This window comes from Rhopalosiphum padi, chromosome 3 (assembly GCF_020882245.1).
Source record: "Rhopalosiphum padi isolate XX-2018 chromosome 3, ASM2088224v1, whole genome shotgun sequence".
NCBI classification, from domain to species: domain Eukaryota; kingdom Metazoa; phylum Arthropoda; class Insecta; order Hemiptera; family Aphididae; genus Rhopalosiphum; species Rhopalosiphum padi.
Genome location: NC_083599.1, coordinates 68,727,131 through 68,751,801, shown reverse-complemented (window position 1 = coordinate 68,751,801; position 24,671 = coordinate 68,727,131). Strand labels below are relative to the sequence as shown.

The 24,671-nt window shown below is 26.1% G+C and overlaps 2 protein-coding genes across 2 annotated transcripts in view; one reads left to right on the top strand and one right to left on the bottom strand.

Annotated features, from left to right (window-relative positions):
* Positions 1-24,671, bottom strand: part of LOC132926417 (sex peptide receptor) — a 222,115-nt gene that overhangs the window by 128,082 nt on the left and 69,362 nt on the right. The window lies entirely within an intron of this gene.
* Positions 9,925-11,748, top strand: LOC132925493 (dynein regulatory complex subunit 3-like). The gene is made up of 3 exons (XM_060989885.1): positions 9,925-10,745; positions 10,803-11,312; positions 11,529-11,748. The coding sequence occupies exons 1-3, from the start codon at positions 9,925-9,927 to the stop codon at positions 11,746-11,748; spliced, it is 1,551 nt and encodes a 516-aa protein (XP_060845868.1).

Sequence of the window (24,671 nt, the reverse complement as noted above, 5' to 3'; positions counted from 1 at the left end):
TGTATTTTTAGTTTATATAAGTTATTTTTGATAATTACAATTTATGACATTTTAATTTAAAAAAAAAAACGATTTGTTTTTAAGCGATAGAAACAGAATTTACTCGGTAATAAATAAACAAAATGCTATAGGTTATAACATCATACTCGTTAAAAGCTATTTACTACCTACGTGTAAGAAGAGTATATAAATATGCAATAGCGGAACTGGCACACTGGAAGTCTGAGTTGCTGTCATCTCCGCGTTTCTGATAGAAAAGGAATTCGTTGACAGCAGCTCCAAATATGAGCTATTGTGCTTTATAAAATGAGTATATGAAAACGTTGGGTCCCGGTGGCATCTCGGCATTCATTCACCCTTGCCAATCCGCGATAATGCACTTGCAGTACGTAAGACTCATTCTTGATGTGTATATGAATATGTATTTTATTCATTTATCATTTTAATATAGTGGTTCACCGAAATATTTTGGAAATGGAAAATGCATTTTGATTTCAAGTACCGAGAATTCGTAGATTTTTACGCACCTAGATCAACAGAAGATTAAACCGGGATTTGTGAATTGAAAAATTGTATATATTATACCTAATACTACTTTACCGCGATCATTATATAATACGTTTATTTATAAAAAGTTTACGATACATTAGACATTTTATCTAACTGAGTGCCATTCGAATTATTAGGTATTTACGAAAAATCTCATTTCAGTATAATATGTATACTGATATATTTGTTTTACATTTGGAATAATATATGGTACCGTATTATTTATAGTTGAAATACGACGTTTATAGTGAATTTTAACGAAGTTGATTGTGTATGAACACTGTCAGTTAAGAACTAACTTAAATTATATACGCGAAACATATTATTATATGAGCATAGTTTTCAAAAAAAAAAAAAAAAATGTTTTTAGTTCGTATAACATTAGAACACATACGTAGCGATAGTAGACGAAATGAGAAAGTTGAGATGGATACGACGTCTAACGAGATTAGAAAGAATTAGTGATGGATAAGTAAGAAGTAATATGAGAATGATTTATTTTGTTGAAAACGTGAAAGATAACAGGGTCTGGTAGTTTGTCTAATTTATATAATTCGTATACACCGTGACAAAGCTGTAATCGGCCGAAGGATGCTTAGCGTGATTTTCTCGAAAAAAATATAAATACAACCGTATTATGTGTTATCAATTTGAGACGAACAATTGTAATACCTAAATCCAAAAACATTTACACATGGTTATATCTAAAAAAAAAAAATACGTTAAAATAATATATGAATTTTAAGCGACGTATAATAAAATATTGCCATCGTTTTAAAAGTATATTTTTTTAATTAATCGATGTATATATAATTTGAATTTAAACACGATTGATATAAATTATTTAAAAACGCACGTAGTATAATAAATACTTTGGACACCATATAGCTGCTACGGCAAAACCATAAAAACGTCCATTATTTTTTAGAGAAGTCTGAGCGAAAAAACCACGCGATAAAAACGGCTTATGCATAATATTAGTGATAGCTAATGTTATAATATATTGTACCACTATATCACTATTTCACAGTGATTAATTATTATAAAACATATTACAAATTATTATACTTGTGTTTTTATTTTTTTATTTTGATACTTTTAAAATTAATCTAATTTTTGTTTTGTTTGTTTGTTTTTTTTTCAGGTGACATATATCTAACAGATTTAGTCATAATTCCTACGAGCTATAACTTGTTTTCGAAATGCATTATCCACTCTGTGCCTAGCAGATATATTTTCGTATGAGTAGTGTTTCATTGTTTAAAAGTGTAATTATAATATCGAAATAATTATAGCTCGTCCAGTTAAGCACATGTTCAAGGAACGTAACCTGACCCGTTTTTACCTCTTGAAAAAAAAAAAATATATATTAATTTTATGTCGGAGTCAGAGTACCTACGTGTACTATTTTAGTAGGTAAACATTTAGTGCTTTAAAATTTCGTTTCTGTTGAAATTTAATTAATTAAACCGATTGTCGGTGCGACGCGATCTACATATGGTTACATACTGCTGACCTCGTAATATATTGTATAGTATACAAAAATAAAACAGAACAGGTACTAAGTATACCTATACACGAAATGTAATGTTGTTTATTCATCGATGATAAACTCTATTCGTACATCATCGCAAACAGGCACATATTATTTTTAAACGCTCAATATGTTTTAATCGCATTAATATTCTGTGTAATTATAATTTACCTACTATACGCGCGTTGTTAATTACAGCGAAACGCAACTAGTCACTTTCTGGCGCATTATGTTTACTTAATTAATTAAAAACTTTATCTGGGGTTTTCTGGTGCCTTTCAAAAGTCGTGCACGAAATTGTCAGCCGACCATTCACGTTTGACAATACCACATTGCAACCAGCCAAACCTTTAAATTAAGTGTTAGGTGAATAAGTGGTCAAGCCATTAAAACTGTGTTGGTTTTTTTTTTTTTTTTTTTTAATTAATTAAAATGCATTTTATTTGTGTACTTAAGTATTTATATATTCTGTAATGTATTTGTGATGTGTGACATGTGATCAATAAAAACACTATTAACGAAAATTAAAACAATTATTTCATGATCAGAATATGACGTATAATATGTTTGATAAACAATAAACAGTATAATAAGAACTTTTTACAATTCGACTGAAGATATTAATATATCTCTGCACCCCTTAGTCACGACAAATAAGCCGTTTTAAAAAGAAAAATTAAGTTGCTTACATTTTAATTGTCAAAACATTTTGTTAAAAAAAAAAAAAGGAATGGAAGGGAGTAAACAAAAAAAAAATACTTTGATTATCTGATAATTTAAAGTTTAAATTAAACTGATTATTAAAATTATTTATGACGACTACTCACAACCACAGTGTTGTAATCTATTATTTTTTAGTTTTTAGTAAAAGTTGGACATATTTTAATTTTGTAAAGTATAATAATACTTACAATGTTACAAAAATTAATATGAATGATATAATATTAGTCTTGAAGACGTAGTGAACTGATAAATATCGCAATAAAAAATATAGATTTAAAAGTGGAATTTAAAATATTATGGTGAAAATATTCGGAAAAAATTGTTTCTATTTTAAATTATATTCTGAGCGACGAACATATAGTTTTACAAAGACGTGCGTTTTTATCAAATTAATTTATTTTTGTGTTAGTTGAAAAATGCCTAGTATTTTTCATATTATTAATCGGGAAGAATTTAAAACCAATTACGGAAAAATGTGAAATTTCAGAGACAACAGTTGAAAATAATGTTTTAATAATTTTTTTTAATTTTTTTGGTTTTAATTAAAAAAATATATATATCCCGTTGATACTTAAAGATTTCACTAAATATTTATAATAATTAGACATAGTGTAATTTATAAATACAAAGGATATTATTGGTTTTTTTTCATTGTTTATGGGCTTTTGAAAATTGTTTTATTTTTTCGTTTTTGTTCAGTGTTGATAAATTCATAGAATATTTTCTTCTAAGTTTTGAAAATGTATCACAAGGTGTGGTCTTATCATAATTTATAAGAGTTTCTTGTAAATTCAAAATAAACTAAAATAGACAAGTGTTAATATGATAATACTATATGTTTCAATCAAGTTAATCGTAATATTAAATATTGAAAAGTCATTTGAACACATTTGACATTTGAGTTCATGTTTTTTTAAAATAGAATAAATCGGATATTCAAGCGAAAAATAACGAATTAAGTTACTTATATTTATATAATTGGAAAAAAATATATATTTGCCAAACCTAACTAAACTGTGAGAAATTGAAACTATTTTTCTAATTGGCCCATAATATATATATTATTATTATTATATATACTTACTTACCTAGGTATATTATATATATATATTATTAGAATCCTCACCATATAAGTATAATTCCAATGTGAATGACCGATCAATGAATCTATAAATAAAGACATTGCGTAGTTTATTCATTAATAGTAAACAAACAATTACGCATTATTATTTTGTATCAACATGTTTTTCTATTTTCTAATAGCTATTGTTACTTTTCTAAATTTATTGTATTACATGACGTTATACATACGTCGTAATGATTGAATTATTACGTTTAATTACACTCTCCAATACATAATATTATACGACTCTTTCTACGTGGAATACAACTAAATTTTATATTTTGTCGAACAACAAACCTTAAGTATCTTTCGACATATTGTTATTATTTCTCTACGTATTGATATTATTTTAGACCCCGAATAGAGCGATGAATGTATTGATTTTACAATAATATGTGTTTTTTATTGTTTTGTTTATTTTTGTGTTTGAATCACATTTTGGAGCAGTAAAAATGCCTCGATATTCAACATTGAGTGTGACAGTAGTTTTCGTCGAGCAGAAAATTCTCAGAAATTTTTAAAATAATCAAGAAAAATCGATAATACTTGAATATATTTAGTACAAAATTTCACATGAGGTGCTGCTCTTATTAAATTTGTAAATTATTTTGTAGTAAAAAATTATAAAATGTTGAATTTTTATAGCTCAGTCTTGAAAATGTAATAAGTGAATAGTTTGCACTATAAAGTTCCTCAGGTTCCTCATAAAGTCATAAGTATCTTATACTGAAACATAAAAATGTAAAAATAATGTTTATATGTTTTTTTTTTTTTTTTATAGAAACATAATATTAAAATTTGAATAAATGAAATATTTAACAAAAAATAACGATTTTTGGTATTTTGTAGCAATTCAAAAATATTATTCGTGGGGACTTAAAACTTTTGAGTAGGTATACTATTATAATGTATATGCATAATGACATTTCGAATGTTTTTAGTAAACATTAATTCAACCTATTACCGTTTTACTAACTATTGTAAAATAAAGTATTGTGTATAGTACAAAATATATAAATATATCATATGATTTACTTAGTGATAAATAGACTGATGACGATCATATTCGATCTAATTGGATATTATAATATGCGATTATTCATCATTAAATTAAAATCTAACACACCCATTACAATATTTACAGTAATTTAATTAATAACGAAGTACACTCCACGCATAATCTATAGCAGAGCCTCTACCTACTTTCATTCTTTATTTATTTTGTTTTGTAAATTTTATAATTTTCTTTTTTTCTTATTATTATATTCGTGTATAATAATTTAAACCATTTCATTTTGCTTTAAGAATTTTGGAGTTAATATATAATATTAAAAGTATATATTATCTACTTATTTAGTATGAATTTCATATTTATGTATAGTTTATAATTTATATTGGTAATTTATTACATTTTTATAAATGATAATAGTTTTATGGGTTGATAACTATAGTAAAAAGGAAAATGTCGACTCTACAATTTAAATTTCAAACCATAAACTTTTGTTTTCTGAAATATCACTAAAAACAAGAGGAGCTGATTCAGCATTGTTTCACTCGAAGTATAAACTAAATGTCAGAAATATAATGTCAAATATTTGTGTACGAATCGTATTTTAGTTTGACTTTGGTTTAAATTAGTATTGTACCTACCCCAATGGTTACATGAGATTTAGGTAAAACTATATTGTTTTAACTAATCATATTTATTTTTATGTTAATTAACCATCTCACCTATAAAAAAAATAACTTTTTGATAAATAATTTATTATACTTTCTTTGAGTTTTATTTGAAAACCTATAAAGTAATAGTTAAAATTAATGGTAAATTAAACTTGTTAATTATTTTTGGAAACGTGAACTTTAACGCGATTCTTAACATGACAAATTTTAACGCGAACGAAGTAACTTTTCAAATTAACCTTTCGAACCCTACATGGTATTTGTAGTTGACAGATCTGAAGAGTTTTGTATATTCATAATTCATATATTATATATTATACTTTTTGTTTGTTTTACATATACTCGTAATAAATATATAACATACATTGTCGTATTGGTTTAAATATAATATTTCATTTAATTACACGCTGACCTCTATTATGTCGATACGGATTAGTCGAGTGTATGTATTATTATTATTATTTTTGATTTACGACGTCAGACAAAGTTTTTTGCTCTTTCCTTTTATTTTTTTTCATTTCTTACTTATATTGTCGTTAATAATCTATTTCGTGATTGAACACTACCGACCAGAACGTCTATTTGTAAAATAGTTCTCGAGGGGATTCACGGAAAACATAAAACAATAATAATATTGTCCAGTTAACGCGGAAGACGTGCATTTTATTTTCGCGGTATTATAAATACTACGTTGGTCAATATTATTATGTCGTGCCGTTCTTGCAGTCAGCATTTCTAGACGAAGCGAAAAGCAGTCGTTGTTTTGACACGGGATCATCGTGGGTGGGTGTATTTTTGTGTCCAATTGGTTCCTAATGTAGGTTGTGTATTAATAATGTGTTTGACGTAGGTACTAAAACATATAAGTATACGTTATTATTTTTTCTAGTGTAGTTTCAATTATGGGTGTGGCTGAAAATCGGTTATTGTTTTAATATTGATAAGTTCAATGTTTTGCTTGTAGGTACCTCTACATGTAGCCATGTAACATGTTATAACAAGATATTTGAAAATGTTTATTTATCAATTATTATTATTATTTTGTGTAGGCAACCGTATGCGAAATGGTTGTTATATTAATGTAATTGCTATTATTTCAGCTTATTAATAACATCGAGTTCATTATTGAATCCTTAATTAAATAAATTTGAGTATGATGCATATTTTGTTATATATTTTAATTTTAATTTCAAAATGTATAACTTTACTGAATTTTTTGAATTTTAATTAGATACAAATAAAATATAAAGTAATATAATACATACATATATATATATAAACAAGTTGTGAACATGCTTTTATAGATGTATTTTACAGTACAAAAATGTTGGTATCAAATATAATATTTAGTACATATTATTCAAATGGTAAAAAGCCATGTAAAATAAAGTTATGAATTTACGTGATTCCCTTTGTTAGATTATATAGCTAGGTGTTCTTATCGTTTTTATATCATACAATATGAATAAAATATTCATTTAAAGTTTCATACGTAATGCGTATTGTAAATATTTGGCCATTCTAATACAATTTCGACTTATACTTAAACTTTTTTGGTGGTTTTAATAATTTAGTCACTTTAAATATTTATACGTTTTGTCGAATCTGTAACCTTCATTTTATATTTCATTCAATTCTTACACACGAGTACAATATTTGTTGTTTGTATTTTTATTTCCTCTATAATAAACTTCTAGTACTTCTGTTTGTATCAAAAGAGAATATCATATTATATGTATTAATATAGTCTTCAAAGACCAATAGGTCATTCGCTATTCGTCATTCCGATAGAATAAAGAAACATCGAAGCAAACTCAATAATAGCGTTTTAATTTTTTATTTATAATATGTATGTTATCAGTTAGTATCTAAAACTTTTACTTATATATTTTTATTTGAAAAAAAAGCCAAGGTTTTTAGAGATCGCTAAAACGATCGTTCTTTCGAATCCTTTTAGTTAAACAACTGTATAATTATTATTATACGTAATGAACTAAATTAATTTGTGATCACACTGTTTCTCGTAATAGGGATCACAAAAAGTTCATTACCAAAAAAAAAAAAAAAACTCAGAAATCACTGGATAATAATTCGTTTAGTATAATATATTATATATTACTCCGCGGGTGTTATACAGTATTATATATTATGTTACCGTAATTTAATTAGTTTTTATTACCTGTACAGGGTTTTTTTTTCAAAATGTTCATAGTAGGGTAGTTTATTACTTAAAATTGTTCAACCATCTTCTAAAAAAATAAACTATGTGTAATGAGAATATAAAAAGCACTAAGCGTAATAATATAAGCCATAACAGTATAATATACTCTAACCATGTTTCATCAAGTTTGTTTATAACATTTTCTATTTATTTATTAGCAAATAAATTATACCTGTAAAACTCTGACTAACTATTATTGCATTTAATGATACAATTAAAATTATTTTATATTATTTCACTATAATATATTACACAATAAGAATTATGTCATGTGAAAGTTGAAAAATAAATAATCTTAACTATAAAACGAATTAGAGAATATCATTAAGGCTGAGTTCGTATATCTTTATTACACAAAAACAAATTAATTTTATTGGTCACGTGACTGGTTACTGGTCAACGACACTGGTTATGGTTGACATTTAACATAAAACAGCTCACGTTTCTAGAGAATTATATACTTAATACATCATTTTTGTTATTATACGGAATTTTTTTTTTTTGTTTTAAGTAGGTTCCTTTATAAAGTTATATTTTTTTTACGTTTTTTTCTTTATTTGCATTAAATTTTATTGTTTAAACAATTAACATAAAACAATAATAAAGATAAAGATCTATATTATAATAGTAAATATAGTGTAGTATAGTAATTTATTAATCTAACTTGATATTTCTTTAAAAACGATCATATAGTAACTACTGGATTTTTGATACGTACAATGATAATATTCACAATGTTAATGTAAAACTTATAAATTTATTTAAGTCCAGGCCCACTCAAGGTTGCTCTAATGGTTGTTCTAAATTACCGTGGAAGTTAAATCAAATGAAAAGAACCTATTATACACAGTAAGTACAGTTTGATTATTTTTTTTTTTTTTATGAACGTAAAAACGGTCGTGACCGTATTATCAAAATTCGTGTAACAATGAATACAATCGGTTGACAGTATTTCAAATGGTTTTAGGCTTAAGTTCCGTCAGGTTTTATGCAAGGGGAATAAAATTATCAACACTGCCGCGGGTGTTAGTCTAATAGTGGCTAGATAAGGAATAAAGTAAATGTTGCCAAATATAATGGTTAGTTGTCTTATCTTGTTGGTGTTCTGCCCAATGGTCTGTTTCTTTGACCATACAACATAATATAGGATTAAACAAAAGTATTAACCTAATGACATAGTATTATTACGGACCAGTATAGACTACAAGTAATGAATGAATTGTTGTATCTAGAACAGGAAAACAAGGAAGAGGAGTAGGATGAGAGATTATTTTTGTCTATACCATATATAGGCATACTTTAATAGTTTATCCTGAGTAAATAATTGGTTATGTAATTATTTATGCGATTTAAACGTCATGACGTTATAACTTCAGAAACAATAACATAAGGTATCCTACTATCGTGGCCCTTTTGGATTTAATCAAACACGTACAATGCACATAACACCATTAACACCTAAATTTGCGGACGACGAAGATTATTTATCTAAAAAAAATTGTAAATCTACTTATTTAACGTTAAAATAGTATTTATCTGTAGACATTTAATGTAAAATCTAAATATTCTATTGTGCGTATTTTATTTGGTTTAATATATTATATTGCAGGATATATTGTTTAAGTTATATATAATAATTTCGTCATTAAAAAGAATAAAATAATATTAACTTACCTAATTCTACTATAATAATTATTAGAAAAAATGTGGTCCATATTGCCGTAGCTAATTGATTAATAATGTAAAATTAATTTCTGATACTATTGTATACATTTTAAGTTACCGTGGTAATGATTTCATTCTAACAACAAGATAATGATTTTATTTAGATAAAGAAATAATATAAGTGGATTGAAGGAAAGGTTAATTGAATAAAGCCGAAAAACATTGCTGAATATTTGACAATAACTATGAAAAAAATACATTTTTAGTATAAACATACTAATGATTTTGAATAATCATTGAATTTGTCAAAAATATTAATTTTGAGTTACTCAGTAAGTTAACAATTTTAATCCGACCGTATAACTCAATTCATATTTTCAATTCGATTAGCATGCAGTGTGTTTAAATAGTACTATTGGTAAAATAAATATGAATTTACCCCAAGTAATTTCAGCTGATGTTATTAAAAAATCATATTTTAAACATGAATGTTCAAAAGACGTCGCTCTCATACTGTCGTTGGAACAAGACTTCGACTGGAAAATTATAACGAAATTAAATTTGAGCCTTGCAAATATAGTGCACATTATTGGATTGAAATTAGTTGTAAATCTAAAATGTTTGACTCTATCACACAACAAAATCAAAAAAATCGAAAACCTCGATAGCCTCAAAAAGCTGGAAGAACTAAACCTTGCATATAATAGAATAACAAAAATTGAAAATCTCGACCACTTAACAAAGTTAAATATTTTAAATTTGAGTGGCAACAACATTTCCGAATTGAAAAATTTGGATAACAGTTTAGAATTACAGGCGTTTTATATAAACAATAATGATATAACCGACATTAATCAAATATACTATTTGAAACGTTTCAAGTATTTACAGTGCATGAATTTGTTAAACAATCCGGCTACTGACGATAATAGACAGCTAATTATTGATCAATTTCCAAAGTTAACATATCTCAATAATAAATATATAACGGTCGAGGAACGCTCATCGATTATTGAAATTAACGATGAGCACAGTTTAGCAGGTTCGGAAGTATTGGGAGACTCGGACATTATACACAAAGCTTTTTTAAACGAAACAGATGGTATACAGTTTTTTAATTATTTATACCACGAAGAACTTGATGGTGAATTGTTGTGTAAATGGAACTCGACTGTTCGGGGGGCATTTGCAACGTATAAGAAACAAATTACGGACAGTGCAGTGGAATTATATAATATAAGTCTACAAAAGTACTATAGTTAAGTATATAAAATTATAATATTTGCATTTAAATGTTTTTTTTTCAGACTGACGGTGAGAGATGAGATGTTTACCACGTTCAAAATGAGTCATAGCAGATTTGAAAGAAAATTAACTTATGAGAGCCGTGATATTATAAAAGAATTTGAAGAAATAAGAAGAATAAGGCTGGGACCTACTGAAGAACAATTAATTGATATTGAAACAAATGAAAAACGCATTAGTCAGGATTCATCTAAAATTGAAAGAAACATACAAGAATATTATTTAATTGAATCCTTTGTTTCTGTTTCCGAAAAAAATATAATTGCAATGAAAAAGAAATTGCACCAAAAAAATATTTATATGAATAAAACCATCATGGATCTGATAAGCAAATACACAAAGTTTGTAGAAGAAGAACTAAAATCGTTTTTAGAACTGTTAGTTCCAATATTTTTTAACATGCGTGCAGTTATAAGTACCTATACTGAGATATTGAGTGAAAACGTTAGGTTGGCGGTGAATAATCCAATAAAAGTAATACCAAAGGAGTTCATTAATCACTTTGGAAGTAGGTGAGTCCAAATTATTGGAACAAGAACCGATTTAATTTAAATATAACATAATATTGTTTAAATATATATATATATATATATTACCACACAAGTATTACAAAACGTTTATAGTCATTTATATAAAAATAAATAAATAAAAATGAACAAAATGAGAATAATTTTACTCGATAAAACAATAAACTTACTTACCTATTTAAAAGATCATATGGCTTTTAGATTTTCAATAAATGATGCTGTAGTCAAAATGTCTGATAAACATTTGGAAATGATATACAAGCGTGAAGAACTACTTAATTCAAATGCAAAAAAATGGGCTGAAAGATCAATTGAAGATTTGAAAATGGCTGAAAAGCAAAGATTTTGGATGGTATTTGAAGAAATAACTAAATATTGTGATAATGTAACTAATTGGCTTAAATCTCTTAAAAATCTATAATCTTCTGAAAAATGTTTAAAATAGATAATTATAGTTCATCAACAAAATCGTACGGTACAACAAATATAATGTTCTAGTTTGATTAATACGTCATATTATATAGTTAATGGCTATATACCAATTATAAAAAAAATATTTTAGTTTAACAACGTTAATAAATAAAACATTATTATAATTAATTAATTATTGGTAAAACAACATTCATTCCATCGTTTGTCTAGTAACTAACAAGAGTTTATACACATATACTATGTAACGTTTATACCACGTTCAGTTAGTTAATAAACCACTGTTTACAGCATTGTTAACTATAACTATTTGCAACCACAAAAAAATGTCGTAGTCTACTATTTTATAAATTATAAATATTTTAAGTCATTTTAAACGAATATTTCTCTTTAAAAAAATTGTTTAGTGGACAATTAGAAAAAAAAATAAAGCTTAAAGTTGATTTAAATGTATTAGTCGTTTATTTCAATGATATTATATTATGATGTTACTGTTTTTGAGAAAATCGGCTAGTTTAAACAACAATAAACAGCATTAAACGATTAAAAGGGTTGCTAGTTGTTACTGTTTGTTATGCCCACATTGTAATATGGTTAATGTATTCATGTTTTTCTCATGAGCTAAATATACAATACAAAATGGAAATAATATAATATAAATTATGAATAATGCTAGTGAGTGTAAGTGGATATGTCATGCTCACGAATAGATGTAAAATATAAAAACAATACCTACGACCTTTTGGTGGTGTTAAACCTGAAGTTAAATTAACGTTGGTAATCAAAAAAATATATATATATATTTATTTATTAGTCAAATCACAAATAACTGAAAAAAAATATATTGTTCTACTAAATCATGATTTGGTTTTGGTTTTTAGGATGTTTTCTTATTTTCTTACTTTAATTTATACGAAATAAAAATATATTGCAAGGTTAATCGTGTTATTATTTTAGAACCTATGCGGAGTTATATGAACATAATGATCTTACTAAGATGTAATTTTTTTTTTGCCGACTTAAAATTTAGGAAAAATACAATTACTTTAAAATGATATTGTATTTGGCGAGTACTGACCTTTTTAAAATATATTTAATTTGCATCAAGTATAAAACAATATTTTGGGCAAAACCCAAATCTTAGCAGAAAAGAAAAAATTCTTATAAATCGTCTCCGAATAGGTCACACAAGGCTGATCCATCAACACCTCATGGCCAAAAAAGAACCCACCCAATGTATAGTCTGTGGGGTTACACTAACAGTGAAGCATATAATAACAGAGTGTTACCAATACGCCGAACATCTTAAAAAATACAACATCCCACCCAACCTGTATGAAGCTCTAGGACCAGATAGTGAAAACACATCGAACATGTTAACCTTCCTCAAAAAATCGGATTTATACGACAAAATTTGAACCTACCGTTAAAGAAAATTGTAATATAAATGTAAATTGTAATCATATAAAAAGAACACCATATATATACTGTAATTTTTAATAACGACTATGTAATTTTACACAAAACTAATAACCTTTGCTGTTGATGTTTTTTAAGTTCAATAAAAAAAAAAAAAAAAACAATATTTTTACGTAAAAAACGTTTTATTTTTGCATTTGTACAATATTTTGAATTTGAATTTTCAACGGAATAGTTTGGTGGTCAAAATACCATGCAAATCTTTTTTTATTTTTTTCCCCCATTCCCTAGCACTGTTTCCAAGCATTGAGTATAAAACGAAATTTCAATCACCTATGGCATTAGGGGTGTAAATGAAACCGATATACACAATGCATTCGTCGTTGTAACACACTGCTATAGCACCCAACACTGTAATAAATCGAAATACCATTACAAGATAAAGCGCACCGGAAAACGTATCCGTTTTAACTTAGATAATGTTGACGAAATATATTGAATATAGCAATCGAATCTTTGGAAATATAAAATAAAGAACACTTTAATATCTGGCCTATCACCAAAAACAAAACTGTTCAGTTTGTGTAATATAAAATCAGATAAAGTCAAATGACGGGGTTATAGCTGCAGTAAATAATATGCAAATAACAAATAAAAAATACCGTATTTATGTGCTAATAAGTAAATCACGAGTGCGCGTGTACAGAGTTTTTTCTGCGGCATACGATTCTAAAGTAATAATTACCTATATAGCTTTCGACCACGAACGGTTTTTAGTCACTGTTTAGTCACGGTTTCTAATATTTCTTCAAAATATTTGTCGTTCCTATGAAAACTATACCAAAAAACTTAAAATTTCATCACTCAGAAATTACTATTTTGGTAAAATTTTCATTTTATAAATGTGGTAAATTAGTTGTTTGTACATAATAATATATTATTTATTTTCTTCGAACAAATAATTTAATTTTTATCACGGGAATTGAGCAACAAACATTATCTTTGCTGAAATCAAAAAGTAATTTTTTTCCACAAATCAATACACATATATTGTTTAGTCTGTATTTTTTTTTTATACCTATCGTGTTATAGTTATTCAAAAACAATGTGGTTACCTAACCTACATGATTATTTAATATGATAAATAAATTATTATATTTAATGATTTAATGATATTTATAAGTTATAATGGTTATAATCCATTAAGCTTCACAATAGTCGCCGTAGTTTAGATTGCATGCACTATGAAGAGCAATAGAACTGTAATGACATGGATTTGCTGTGACTCATAGCCAACATAGTGGAACCGAAATGATTTTTGCTTTTATATTCGTAGACTTTGCACCAGATGTAAATAAATCAAATATCCAATATCAGTTCAATTTTCTACACCAAATTTAAAACATCTTGCCAATATGGAAATTCGTATAATGTAGAAAATCGCACAATTCTGTAAAATTCGTCCAAAAAAAAAAAAATAAATAAATAAATATTTATTATACTTCATGATAGCACTTACTTAAAACGTTAATGGAATGATCGAATTCGAAAAGGAATTCGTCAGAAACAAAACAATGAAAAATTATATTAAAATATTTTATTCGTCATATTATAATATAAGATGTATAACAAACATTCAATAGTAATGGAGATGTTGGATATAAAGTACGAACAATTGACGATTGAAAGTTTCCTGGTACAATAACACTAATTGGTTTTGATATTCAGTCTTTATTTCAGCTAAATTATCGTCTCGAGCTTTTTACACAAGACGCCGTTTTGCAATAAAAAAAATATGCATTCGTATTGTACTAATTACAGTTGCGTTAATAGGTTTACTGGTTCGCCCATTTTCCAGTCGAAAAAAAAAACGGCATCGATTATTTGCACACGATGCTTCACACATTTACTATACACTGGTTATTATGTTCAAAAAAAAAAAAACCTACACATTTACAAAACTTGCGGAACGTGACCTATGGAAAATTAATGTCAAAGAACTAAATACTATAAAGTCACTAATAATAATAATAACTATTAATAATGTTATAATCAGTTAGAAATATTTTCGGACAACGAATAACAGCGTTAATACTGCTAATGTGTTCATATAACATTATCATGCATCTATTATTTTATGTTTTCCGTAGTTTTAGATCATATAGGTATCTACTAGCTGAAATCAATATCCAACGCTTAATTGATACTATATTTCAATCATCCGCAGCTATTTGATCTGCTCATCAACCGTATTGATGGATGATGATGGACCAATATTAAGCTCTACAGCGTCTTTAATGAAATATACAATACCTGTACATAATAGCGGATTTATTAACAATGTGCGCATTATTAAAATGCCCATTATTTTGTTAAATATTGAATATCAAACGATACGATTGAATCCGTTAATCACATTATAATAATTACATGACTATGTTATGAGGAAATGTTTTATTTTGTGGTTTACATATTATTATCATCGTTATATATTTTACTTTTTCTTTAAACTCGTTATAAACTACAAAAAAAAATCAGTTGGGTTAAGACTTTTTAATTAGACCACTCGTATGTATTCTACAGTGATATTTTTTTTTTATAAATCACATGCACCTACATTTTTAAATCCTGATGAGATTATGTGCATTTTTCTCGGTGTTTTAATTAATGTAGATAATAATAAGTGAAATAAAAATGTTTTAAAAAAAAATGTATATTTACAATAAAAATTTCGATTTAAAGTGTATTGACGCTCAAAAAGTGTTTAAAAAATATATATATATATTAATAGGTATGTGATTATGACATAATCGGTCATTATCACAAAATAGGATATTGTAAAATAAATGTATGCTCTTTATTTTATTATTGTTTAAGTATATAAAATATTATCACACGCCATAATAATATAATACTTAATATGCATCGTATTTGTCATAAACCATTTTTATACATTGTTTTAAATTATCTGCTCTAAAATCTACAATTGTTGTAAAAATAAGTTAGTGTACATTACGTATAATGTATCAATCAGTATTACGGACAATAAATTACATCTTTACATATCTAACACGTCGCATGTTTTAAAGTCATAGGCGGTGTACGTGCACTCTAATACATTTCTAAATTAAATATACTAATGAAAAAGGGTATGTAAAAATTATTTTTTCACAAAGGAAATACGAAAAAAAATTAGTTCAGTTTAATCAATATAATTTTTGTCGGTCGTATTAACGTTATAAATATTTGTGTTTTGTATAATATGTTGAAACTATAATTTATTATATATACTCGTACATAATACGTAGTATACATATTATTATTATAATATAAGCGATCGTTTACCTATTTGTAAAGAATGACATTTTTATAAAATACCTTCATGTTTCCTATACCCGATCTGAATAAAAATGTAAAACTTTTTCGATAATAAACATCGGATAGACCATCCCGTTGCAGTATAGACGACGTTTGATAACTGAAAATAGACCGGAGCGACGTTAGGTTTTAGTATTTGCATAAACACATAGTACGATAATATATCACGAGATTTTCGTTTGTCATTGTGTTATAGCCCTACAGCACAATGCCTTAGTACCTCTACAGTCGTGTAGTTAAAGCGATATCATCTCGCACACGAGTCGAGTGTGTATATCGTAGGTTAATATGTACGGCGCGCCGGTATAATGTTTGTTGGAATTTGTTTTATTTCCTCTGAGATTTGTATCGCTGAAATACTAAATTAAACTTTTTGCCTGGACACGGAAGAAAATAACATGCGTTATTAGTGTTATTACACACACACGCGCGCTCAAGCGTCACCTGCAGGCTCCATATTGTGCAGGTTTGATCGCAGCCAAATGCGTCTGGGGATATCGATATAATAATAATACGTAACGTTCGCGCACACGCGTATAAAACAAGACAATAGTAATATGTCAACAAAGTTACTCGGGTCCCGATGGTGCCAAATATATTATGTGAGATGCAATAAGGATTTTTTTCCGGAAATCGACGTTATATTTTGTGGTATAACACTTCGCCGCCCGTTTCCCAGAAGCCGAAAACGCTAACAAGACTATACGGAATAAGAGAGAACCTATGCATTTCGGGTACCCGACCGTATTTTGAATAGTTTAATTTCCCCGCACAAAACGAACACCGCACGAGTATGATAATAATTCAACATTCGAAACACGTCACATAATATACGTATAATACATAGGTAGGTAGGTAGGTACATATTATATTGTACACGCGGACTGCGCGTGAATCCAATTATAATTACTAAATAGATACTTTTGCTATTATGCTGAATCATTCCGACTGTACACGAGTATTATTCATAGCGATTTTCTTATACGTTACGTGAAGTTAAAAGTTCTAATGAAATAATAAATGCGTAATGCCTTACACGATCCGTGTTTTAACAACGCGTTCGGAATTGTGTTTGGGACTTGTATTCACTGCGAACTAAACCCATTTAGAACTGTAAAAGTTGTTATAATGTAAAATACAAGTTATGCGTGCTGTTGAAAACTATACCTATATAATGATAAAATAGATATTAACAAAATATCATATTAAAATCACGAGGAAACGAGAACTCGGTTACGTTTTGAATAATTTCCTATACCATACTATATTGTATTCAAATAAAATATAATAAAATATATTAAACGAACAATTTAAAATATTATGATGCCATAAAAGAACGTTTTCAAAAATAGAAGACAAGTAATGTCTAACAGTTTAAATGATTCATTGCTAAATGGTAATAAATACGGCGTACTTAAAGCTTTACAGGTGGTTAAATATTAATACATTTGAATATTTAATGAAAACAATAATTATTGGACAACTTAATATGTACCTATTTCAATAAAGTACGTATTTGCAGCTGCTTATATTATAATAATATCTAAAGTTAAATGTATTGATTAAGATTATGTTATATCAATATAGTATATAATACTTGTATTTAATTTGATCGTGAAAAGTATCAAGTTTATAATTATTCTTAATTTAAACGGCCATCTTGGTTTACCGATTTAAAAAATCTGGTCGAATATTTTTTTTTTTTTTTTAAATACCTAAAAACAAAAATTAAAGATATTTTATATTTTTATAATATCCTCTATTCATAAATTGTACATACACATATTATGTGAATTAAATGTAAAGCATTTTAGAGAAAATTGTGAAAAAGTTTTGAAAAATAGTATACTTTTTAGTGAATTCTCATTTTTTTAGACATAATTCAGGAGTGTAAAATAGTTCTGAAAATTCGATAAAAACAGTATTTGAATATTTAAATCATGCTTTTTTTTTTAGAAGACAAATTGAGAATTCTCATTATTTCAAAAAGTAACAAACAGCAATTTATTGTAAATTCATTATTCATCTATTTTTTTCATTAGCTAGTTATCTTTCCTACTAACTGTAAGATAAAATATAGAATAATATAAATAGATTTATTGTTTATATTTAATCAATTGATTTATACTAATATAAATATTACCATTTTGAAAAACTAACAAACGCTTTATATTATAGTAGTTGAAAGTTATTCATCCAATACATCTTCGTTTATGAAATTATTATGATAAAGAATTAGTTTGGATTAAATTTAAAAAATATAAATGTGACATTAAAGAACAATCGTATTCAAAAATGCTATCTCGTGGTTCCATTTATGTTCATTAAATTTAAATTTATTATTTAATATTTAATAAATATATGTTCAATATTCTATGTGTATTCAATAATTTGGATTATTTATTTTATCAGAGTTGACTAATCAAAGAAATAATGAATGACTTTTGTAGGTATTTTTATAACAATATGATTGATTATCATTATGTGAATGATGATCTGACTAATAATTCAAATAAAATGTATAAATAAAATAATATATATATGTGTATTTAGTAATTCAAATAAAATATATATTTTACATACACTAGCAAATGCATCAGTAGCAGTGAATAACTTAAGTCTATTTTAAATAACTATGAATTTATACCCATATAATACACCTTAATATTAAATCTTAATATATATGCACAGATTACAATAAGAAATAACTGAAATTATTTTTATCTTAAAAATGTAAACATTGCATTTGAAAAAATAATTGTTTTATATATATCTACAATTAGGTGACGTCCATTACTATTTTATTTTTAATCGTGTAATATTTTGATCGAAAAATAAAATAAAATATTTATATCGAAATTATGAAACTTCAGAACATAAAATAAAAATCCTCAACCATATTTTATTAACTGTACAATATTGAAACCACATAATTAAAAAATATTTATCATCTAACGCACAACACCACCGAACATAGGCCAAATTTAAAAAATAAATTGATTATTTTAGAAGACTAGATCTGAGCATAGTATAGTTTCTAAATCACCGAATTTACTAAATATCAATTAAAAAATTATTTTGTATCAGTTTATCGGCACATTTTTGGGTAGGGGGCGTACGTATTCAAATTGATGTCACCAATCAATGTTTGAGTTGAAATATTTTACTATTTATGTTTATTGATCATTCGTAAAAAAATGTAACTATAAACTAATTATATGGATGCATTATTACAAAATAATTTATAATTTTTGTTCATTTAGATCACGACATTTTTTTTCAATGTTTCAAAAATTGTCAATTTAACTTATACATATAGTCTAGGTACCAACGTAATGAATTTATTTATTACAATTGTTCAACATCGAGTGGTTATAGTTGTTTTTGGTTTTTCCGAACTGCAGTGAAAGGTGAAAGGGCGATAATGAAATTCAGGATTTTTACCAGATATTATTATATATGTATACTTCAGATATTTCGATTACACTGAGAAGTTACGTGCTTGGCCTAAATTTCTCAGAAGAAAATGTAAAAAAAAAAAAGTATAAAAAGTATTACATTTTTCTGCTTTTGTACAATCACATTTATTATTACAGCGCGCAAAAAATTGTGTAACAAGAAAATGGACGTATGTTCTTAGAGTTTTCATAGCTATCCTTATGTAGGGTAACTGGAGCATGAATTGAAATCCTGTTTCGCATTGCTCTGCATTTTATTACTTCCATAGCTTCATAGAATCACGACAATTGTATAAAATAACATAATCGAAATTTCGTAAGTATTTATTCGTTATTATTTTCTTGTCGGGTGATTATTTATATTTCTCTATTAACAGTGGGGCGTAATTTCATATAGCGCCGTGAAAATCCCATGAAATAATTCTACGTATTGCTGGCCAATATTCGTTTTTATTTTCACGGTGTGTAATTGTTTCTTATTTCGGTTACACATATTGTACACACGACGACAAACTAAAACAATACTTCATAAACAATATTCAAGTATAATACTATGATGATAACTTTACGTTTAAAAATATTGTTTTTATATTAATTTATTTTATCATTAATAATTTATAACCATACGATTTAGTGCTTTAGGTAGTACAAACAATATAATAAATCGTAAAAAAAAACAAAACGGAACTTTAAACGCGTATAATACATTTATTTCACAAACACATTGATAATTACGTTACGGATTATTACAATATATATAGGTAATAATATTATGTGCTTAACGTTTGTAGCTTCAGATTGATTGAGTGTATAATAATAATAATAATAATAATAATAGTTATTATTAATTTTAAATACATTTGAGTGCTCGTTGTCATACCATGGCAGTTAACGCGTTATATAGAGTCAACATAAAAATTAACAAGCGTAAAACAATTTTTGTTGGTACACCGCAAAACGTAGTTATCCCGTCCGACGTTCCATAGTATTTTTGGATTTATTTAAAAGCAGAAAACCTGGCGATAATAAAATAAAAACACATTATCAAGCGTATTTCCATTTTAGGATCCACTAATAAAATGCCGGTTTTTTCATCGGCAAACATATATTTACTATTTCAAGTAGCCATAAACTTGTTCGTAGACAATACTTTCCTTAATAACAATAAAAATTCTACAACATGGGATATATCCTGACGATAAATACGAAGGGGATGTTTGATATCACGTGTTTACATCATTACAACAATAATAATATTATATAGATTGGATGAGCAGATACATTTAAACCTAAACCGGACTTCAGTCCCGAGAAAGGTTCGTTCTTTTAAATATTTATAGAGTATTATGGGTACGCGATAAAATATTATATTTTCTTCGTGAATTTGTTATAAATCATACAAAAAAAAAAAAAAATTCGACACGATTCACAAAGCACAAGTTGTATTGTGCATTTTCGATTTCGCGGAAGTGAATCAATACGATATGCGAATTTATTATACACAAACTAAAATTACAACTGATTGTTTTCACTTTTAAATTTTATTGCGTGTTGTTGTTTAAAAATTCTGATGATTTTTTAGAAATACTTCCGTTTTATTTTAGTCAAATACCGGTAATTATTGTATAGAAAACCAACAATGCAACGAAAAGTCGAATAAACATAATATTATTCTTATGACTACGTAAATGATGTACTCCATTACTATTATATTATATTTCGAGTTCAATACCTTTTTTTTTTTTTTAAAAATAACTCAGGAATGTCAATATTATATTATATAGGTATTTTGGTACACTCACGATATAGGACATAATATAGAAAAGACATCGTTCGTGTGGAGTTCTTTGATTTATTGATAAGTTTGTTCATTTTCAATAAGCCCTGTCGAACTTCTCACACGAACAATACCAAAGGGCGTTCATTCATCTTGTAATACAGAAAAAACAATAAATTAGTTTTGGCGTGTAATAGGATCGAGTTTATCAAAGAGACATAACATTTTATTTTGACCGGTAAAATAGTCGGGCCCCGGTATTGGTCATTTTCAGTTCCTAATATTTTACACTCGATCGTAAACTGTAAAAAAAAAAAAAATCTTCATAGCAAACATTTGGCTCACGTAGTTCTGACTGCCTACTCGCTCCATCGTTACACAGTAAATACAACTTGTCACTTTGTAATAATATTCGATAATTAATTTTCGAAAATCTAAAATATTTTAATTTAATACAATAATTTGGAAGATGAATAATATCATGCGCATAAAGTAATTAGGAACTTAATTAGTATCCGGTTTGTTAATAACGCAGACAATGATAACGAACAATACCAAATATAAAATATGAAAAAATGCACAATACGAACAAAATTAAAAAAAATGGTTTTGATGTTATTTTAATCATATATATATATATGTATATTATTATCGCCTTTCATGCAAAGGACTCACTCGAGTCACTCGAAGTCCATCATCGTAAGAATTAATTCACATAATAATATTATTATATCTACCTACACAACGCGAACAACAATATAATATTTATTCTGAATTAAATTATTATTACCATACAACCATTTAAGTTAAGTACCTACGTGTGGATTACGTAGTCAGTACTTAAGTTTAAGGAAATGGGATACGGGAAAAATGTATTCACGGCATGACATACAAAATACTGTATCCAACTATATACATAATAGAATATTGCTGCGCAAAAATGACATAAACACATGGACGACTAAATAATGATTTCTATGTATTGTGACTTTGTCAATTTATTCTAAGCAATTGGATTTACTAAAAATGGTATCTGCATTATAAAATTCATAGTAAACACATAGGGTCAAAACAGTTGGTTTTAAATAATAATGTGATAATTAATTAAAATGTTTACTCGACGAATAATTTTAGTATTATGTACTAAACAAATAGCAAATTGTACAATATTGTTAATAAATTGATATTTTTTTTATTCGCGACAGTACATTATTCAATAATAATATAAAATATAGATCAAATATAATTCAGAATTATAAGCCTGTAGATAGTATTCTGGAGGCTTATGATAAAAACATTAATTTTAATTGGAAAGCCTTTGAATTTTTAACGTCAATTTGTAAAATTGTAAATAATTTCCTTAAAAGGTCTGATTTTTAAGTTTTAAATTCATAGTGACTTTATACCTTAGGCTGATGGACCTATAAAATGAATGTAATAACTAAATAACTAAATAACAAAAAATTAAATATATTTATATACTTTACTCAATAGTAGTTTTTAATATAGATACTATATTCATTATTCATATTAAATTCATACAAAATAACTTAATATTCTTAGTGAGTTAATAAGAAAAATATGTTTACATTTTCAGTCCATACCATTGAAATGAATTTATTTTAAATTCAAAGAAAGTATTATATAATACAATGTGTATCAAAATATGTACTCATATTATTAAATTAATATATTTCACCTAAATAAATATCTATTAGACAGTATTATTAGAAAAATATTTTAGATTTCACCAATTCTCACATAATTTATATAATATTATATTTTGGATTTTGAAAATATAAATAAATAAATATATTAGTTTTATAATTATGCGTTTTTTTTTTTTTTTTTTGTGTATATTGACTGATCGCATCTCTAGGAGCAGTAAGGAAGCTTCAATCTTAAACTTTGAGGATAGTTTCTATCAAAGTATATATTTTTAGTACTTTAATCAATAATAAAAATTGTCTAGAACTTCTAGAACTTTTCAAAATCACAAATATATATATATATGAATACATATATAAAACATGAATATTTACGATAAAATTTGTGTGTACTTCAAAATATATCAGCAGTAAAAACTTGAAACTTTTCTAATTTTTTTCATCGCTTAAATTATATTTTATATAAAAAATGGTCAATGAATTTATCAAAATAATATTATTTATATTCGTTTTAATTTTTAAGTTATAAATTATGTATTAATCTATTATCATCTATTATTTTCTAACCGAAAATACCGTCAGTATTGACTTATAAGTTAATATAATCTTAATTTATTTTACATAATATAAAAGATAATATGATGATTTATTATTATATGATAATATAAGCAATGCTTTCGTAAAAATTAATTTGACAGACTGTAAAACTAATATAAAAATGAATTATAAATAGTTATATTAATAAATTATCATATATTTTTATAAATAAAGTATGACACACTACTTATTCCCAGAATTGTTTTTTCGTATGCAAAAATTTAGGATCGAGTTCAAATTTAACACATCCATTACTAAGACTTACACAATTACTTGAAATCTATTATTGCGTTTAGCGACAACTCTGTTTTTTTTTTTTTTGTGAATGAATATATTATTTAAACTAGAAGATTTGAATACATGGTTCGTGGTAATAATTTTTCATAATATTCTTTTAAATAAAATAATATAATCTTAATAAATTTATTTTATTTTTCTGATGGTTTTCAGCATTCTTAATATTAATTTTATATTTAATAATCTTATAATATATATTGTTTAAACATAATAAGCAATTATATTAATTAAAAAGTACAAACTATAGTTGATATCATATTATATTATAGTGGTGACCTTAAAATTAATAATTTTAATATAATTTAACCAATTAGATAGTTAC

What these genes read in the sequence shown, in the direction of transcription:
- LOC132925493 (XM_060989885.1), top strand. Translation starts at nt 9,925, where the DNA reads ATGAATTTACCCCAAGTAATTTCAGCTGATGTTATTAAAAAATCATAT. An exon ending in TATAATATAAGTCTACAAAA is followed by an intron (nt 10,746 to 10,802) that starts GTACTATAGTTA and finishes TTTTTTTTTCAG; the next exon opens with ACTGACGGTGAGAGATGAGA. An exon ending in ATTAATCACTTTGGAAGTAG is followed by an intron (nt 11,313 to 11,528) that starts GTGAGTCCAAAT and finishes TATGGCTTTTAG; the next exon opens with ATTTTCAATAAATGATGCTG.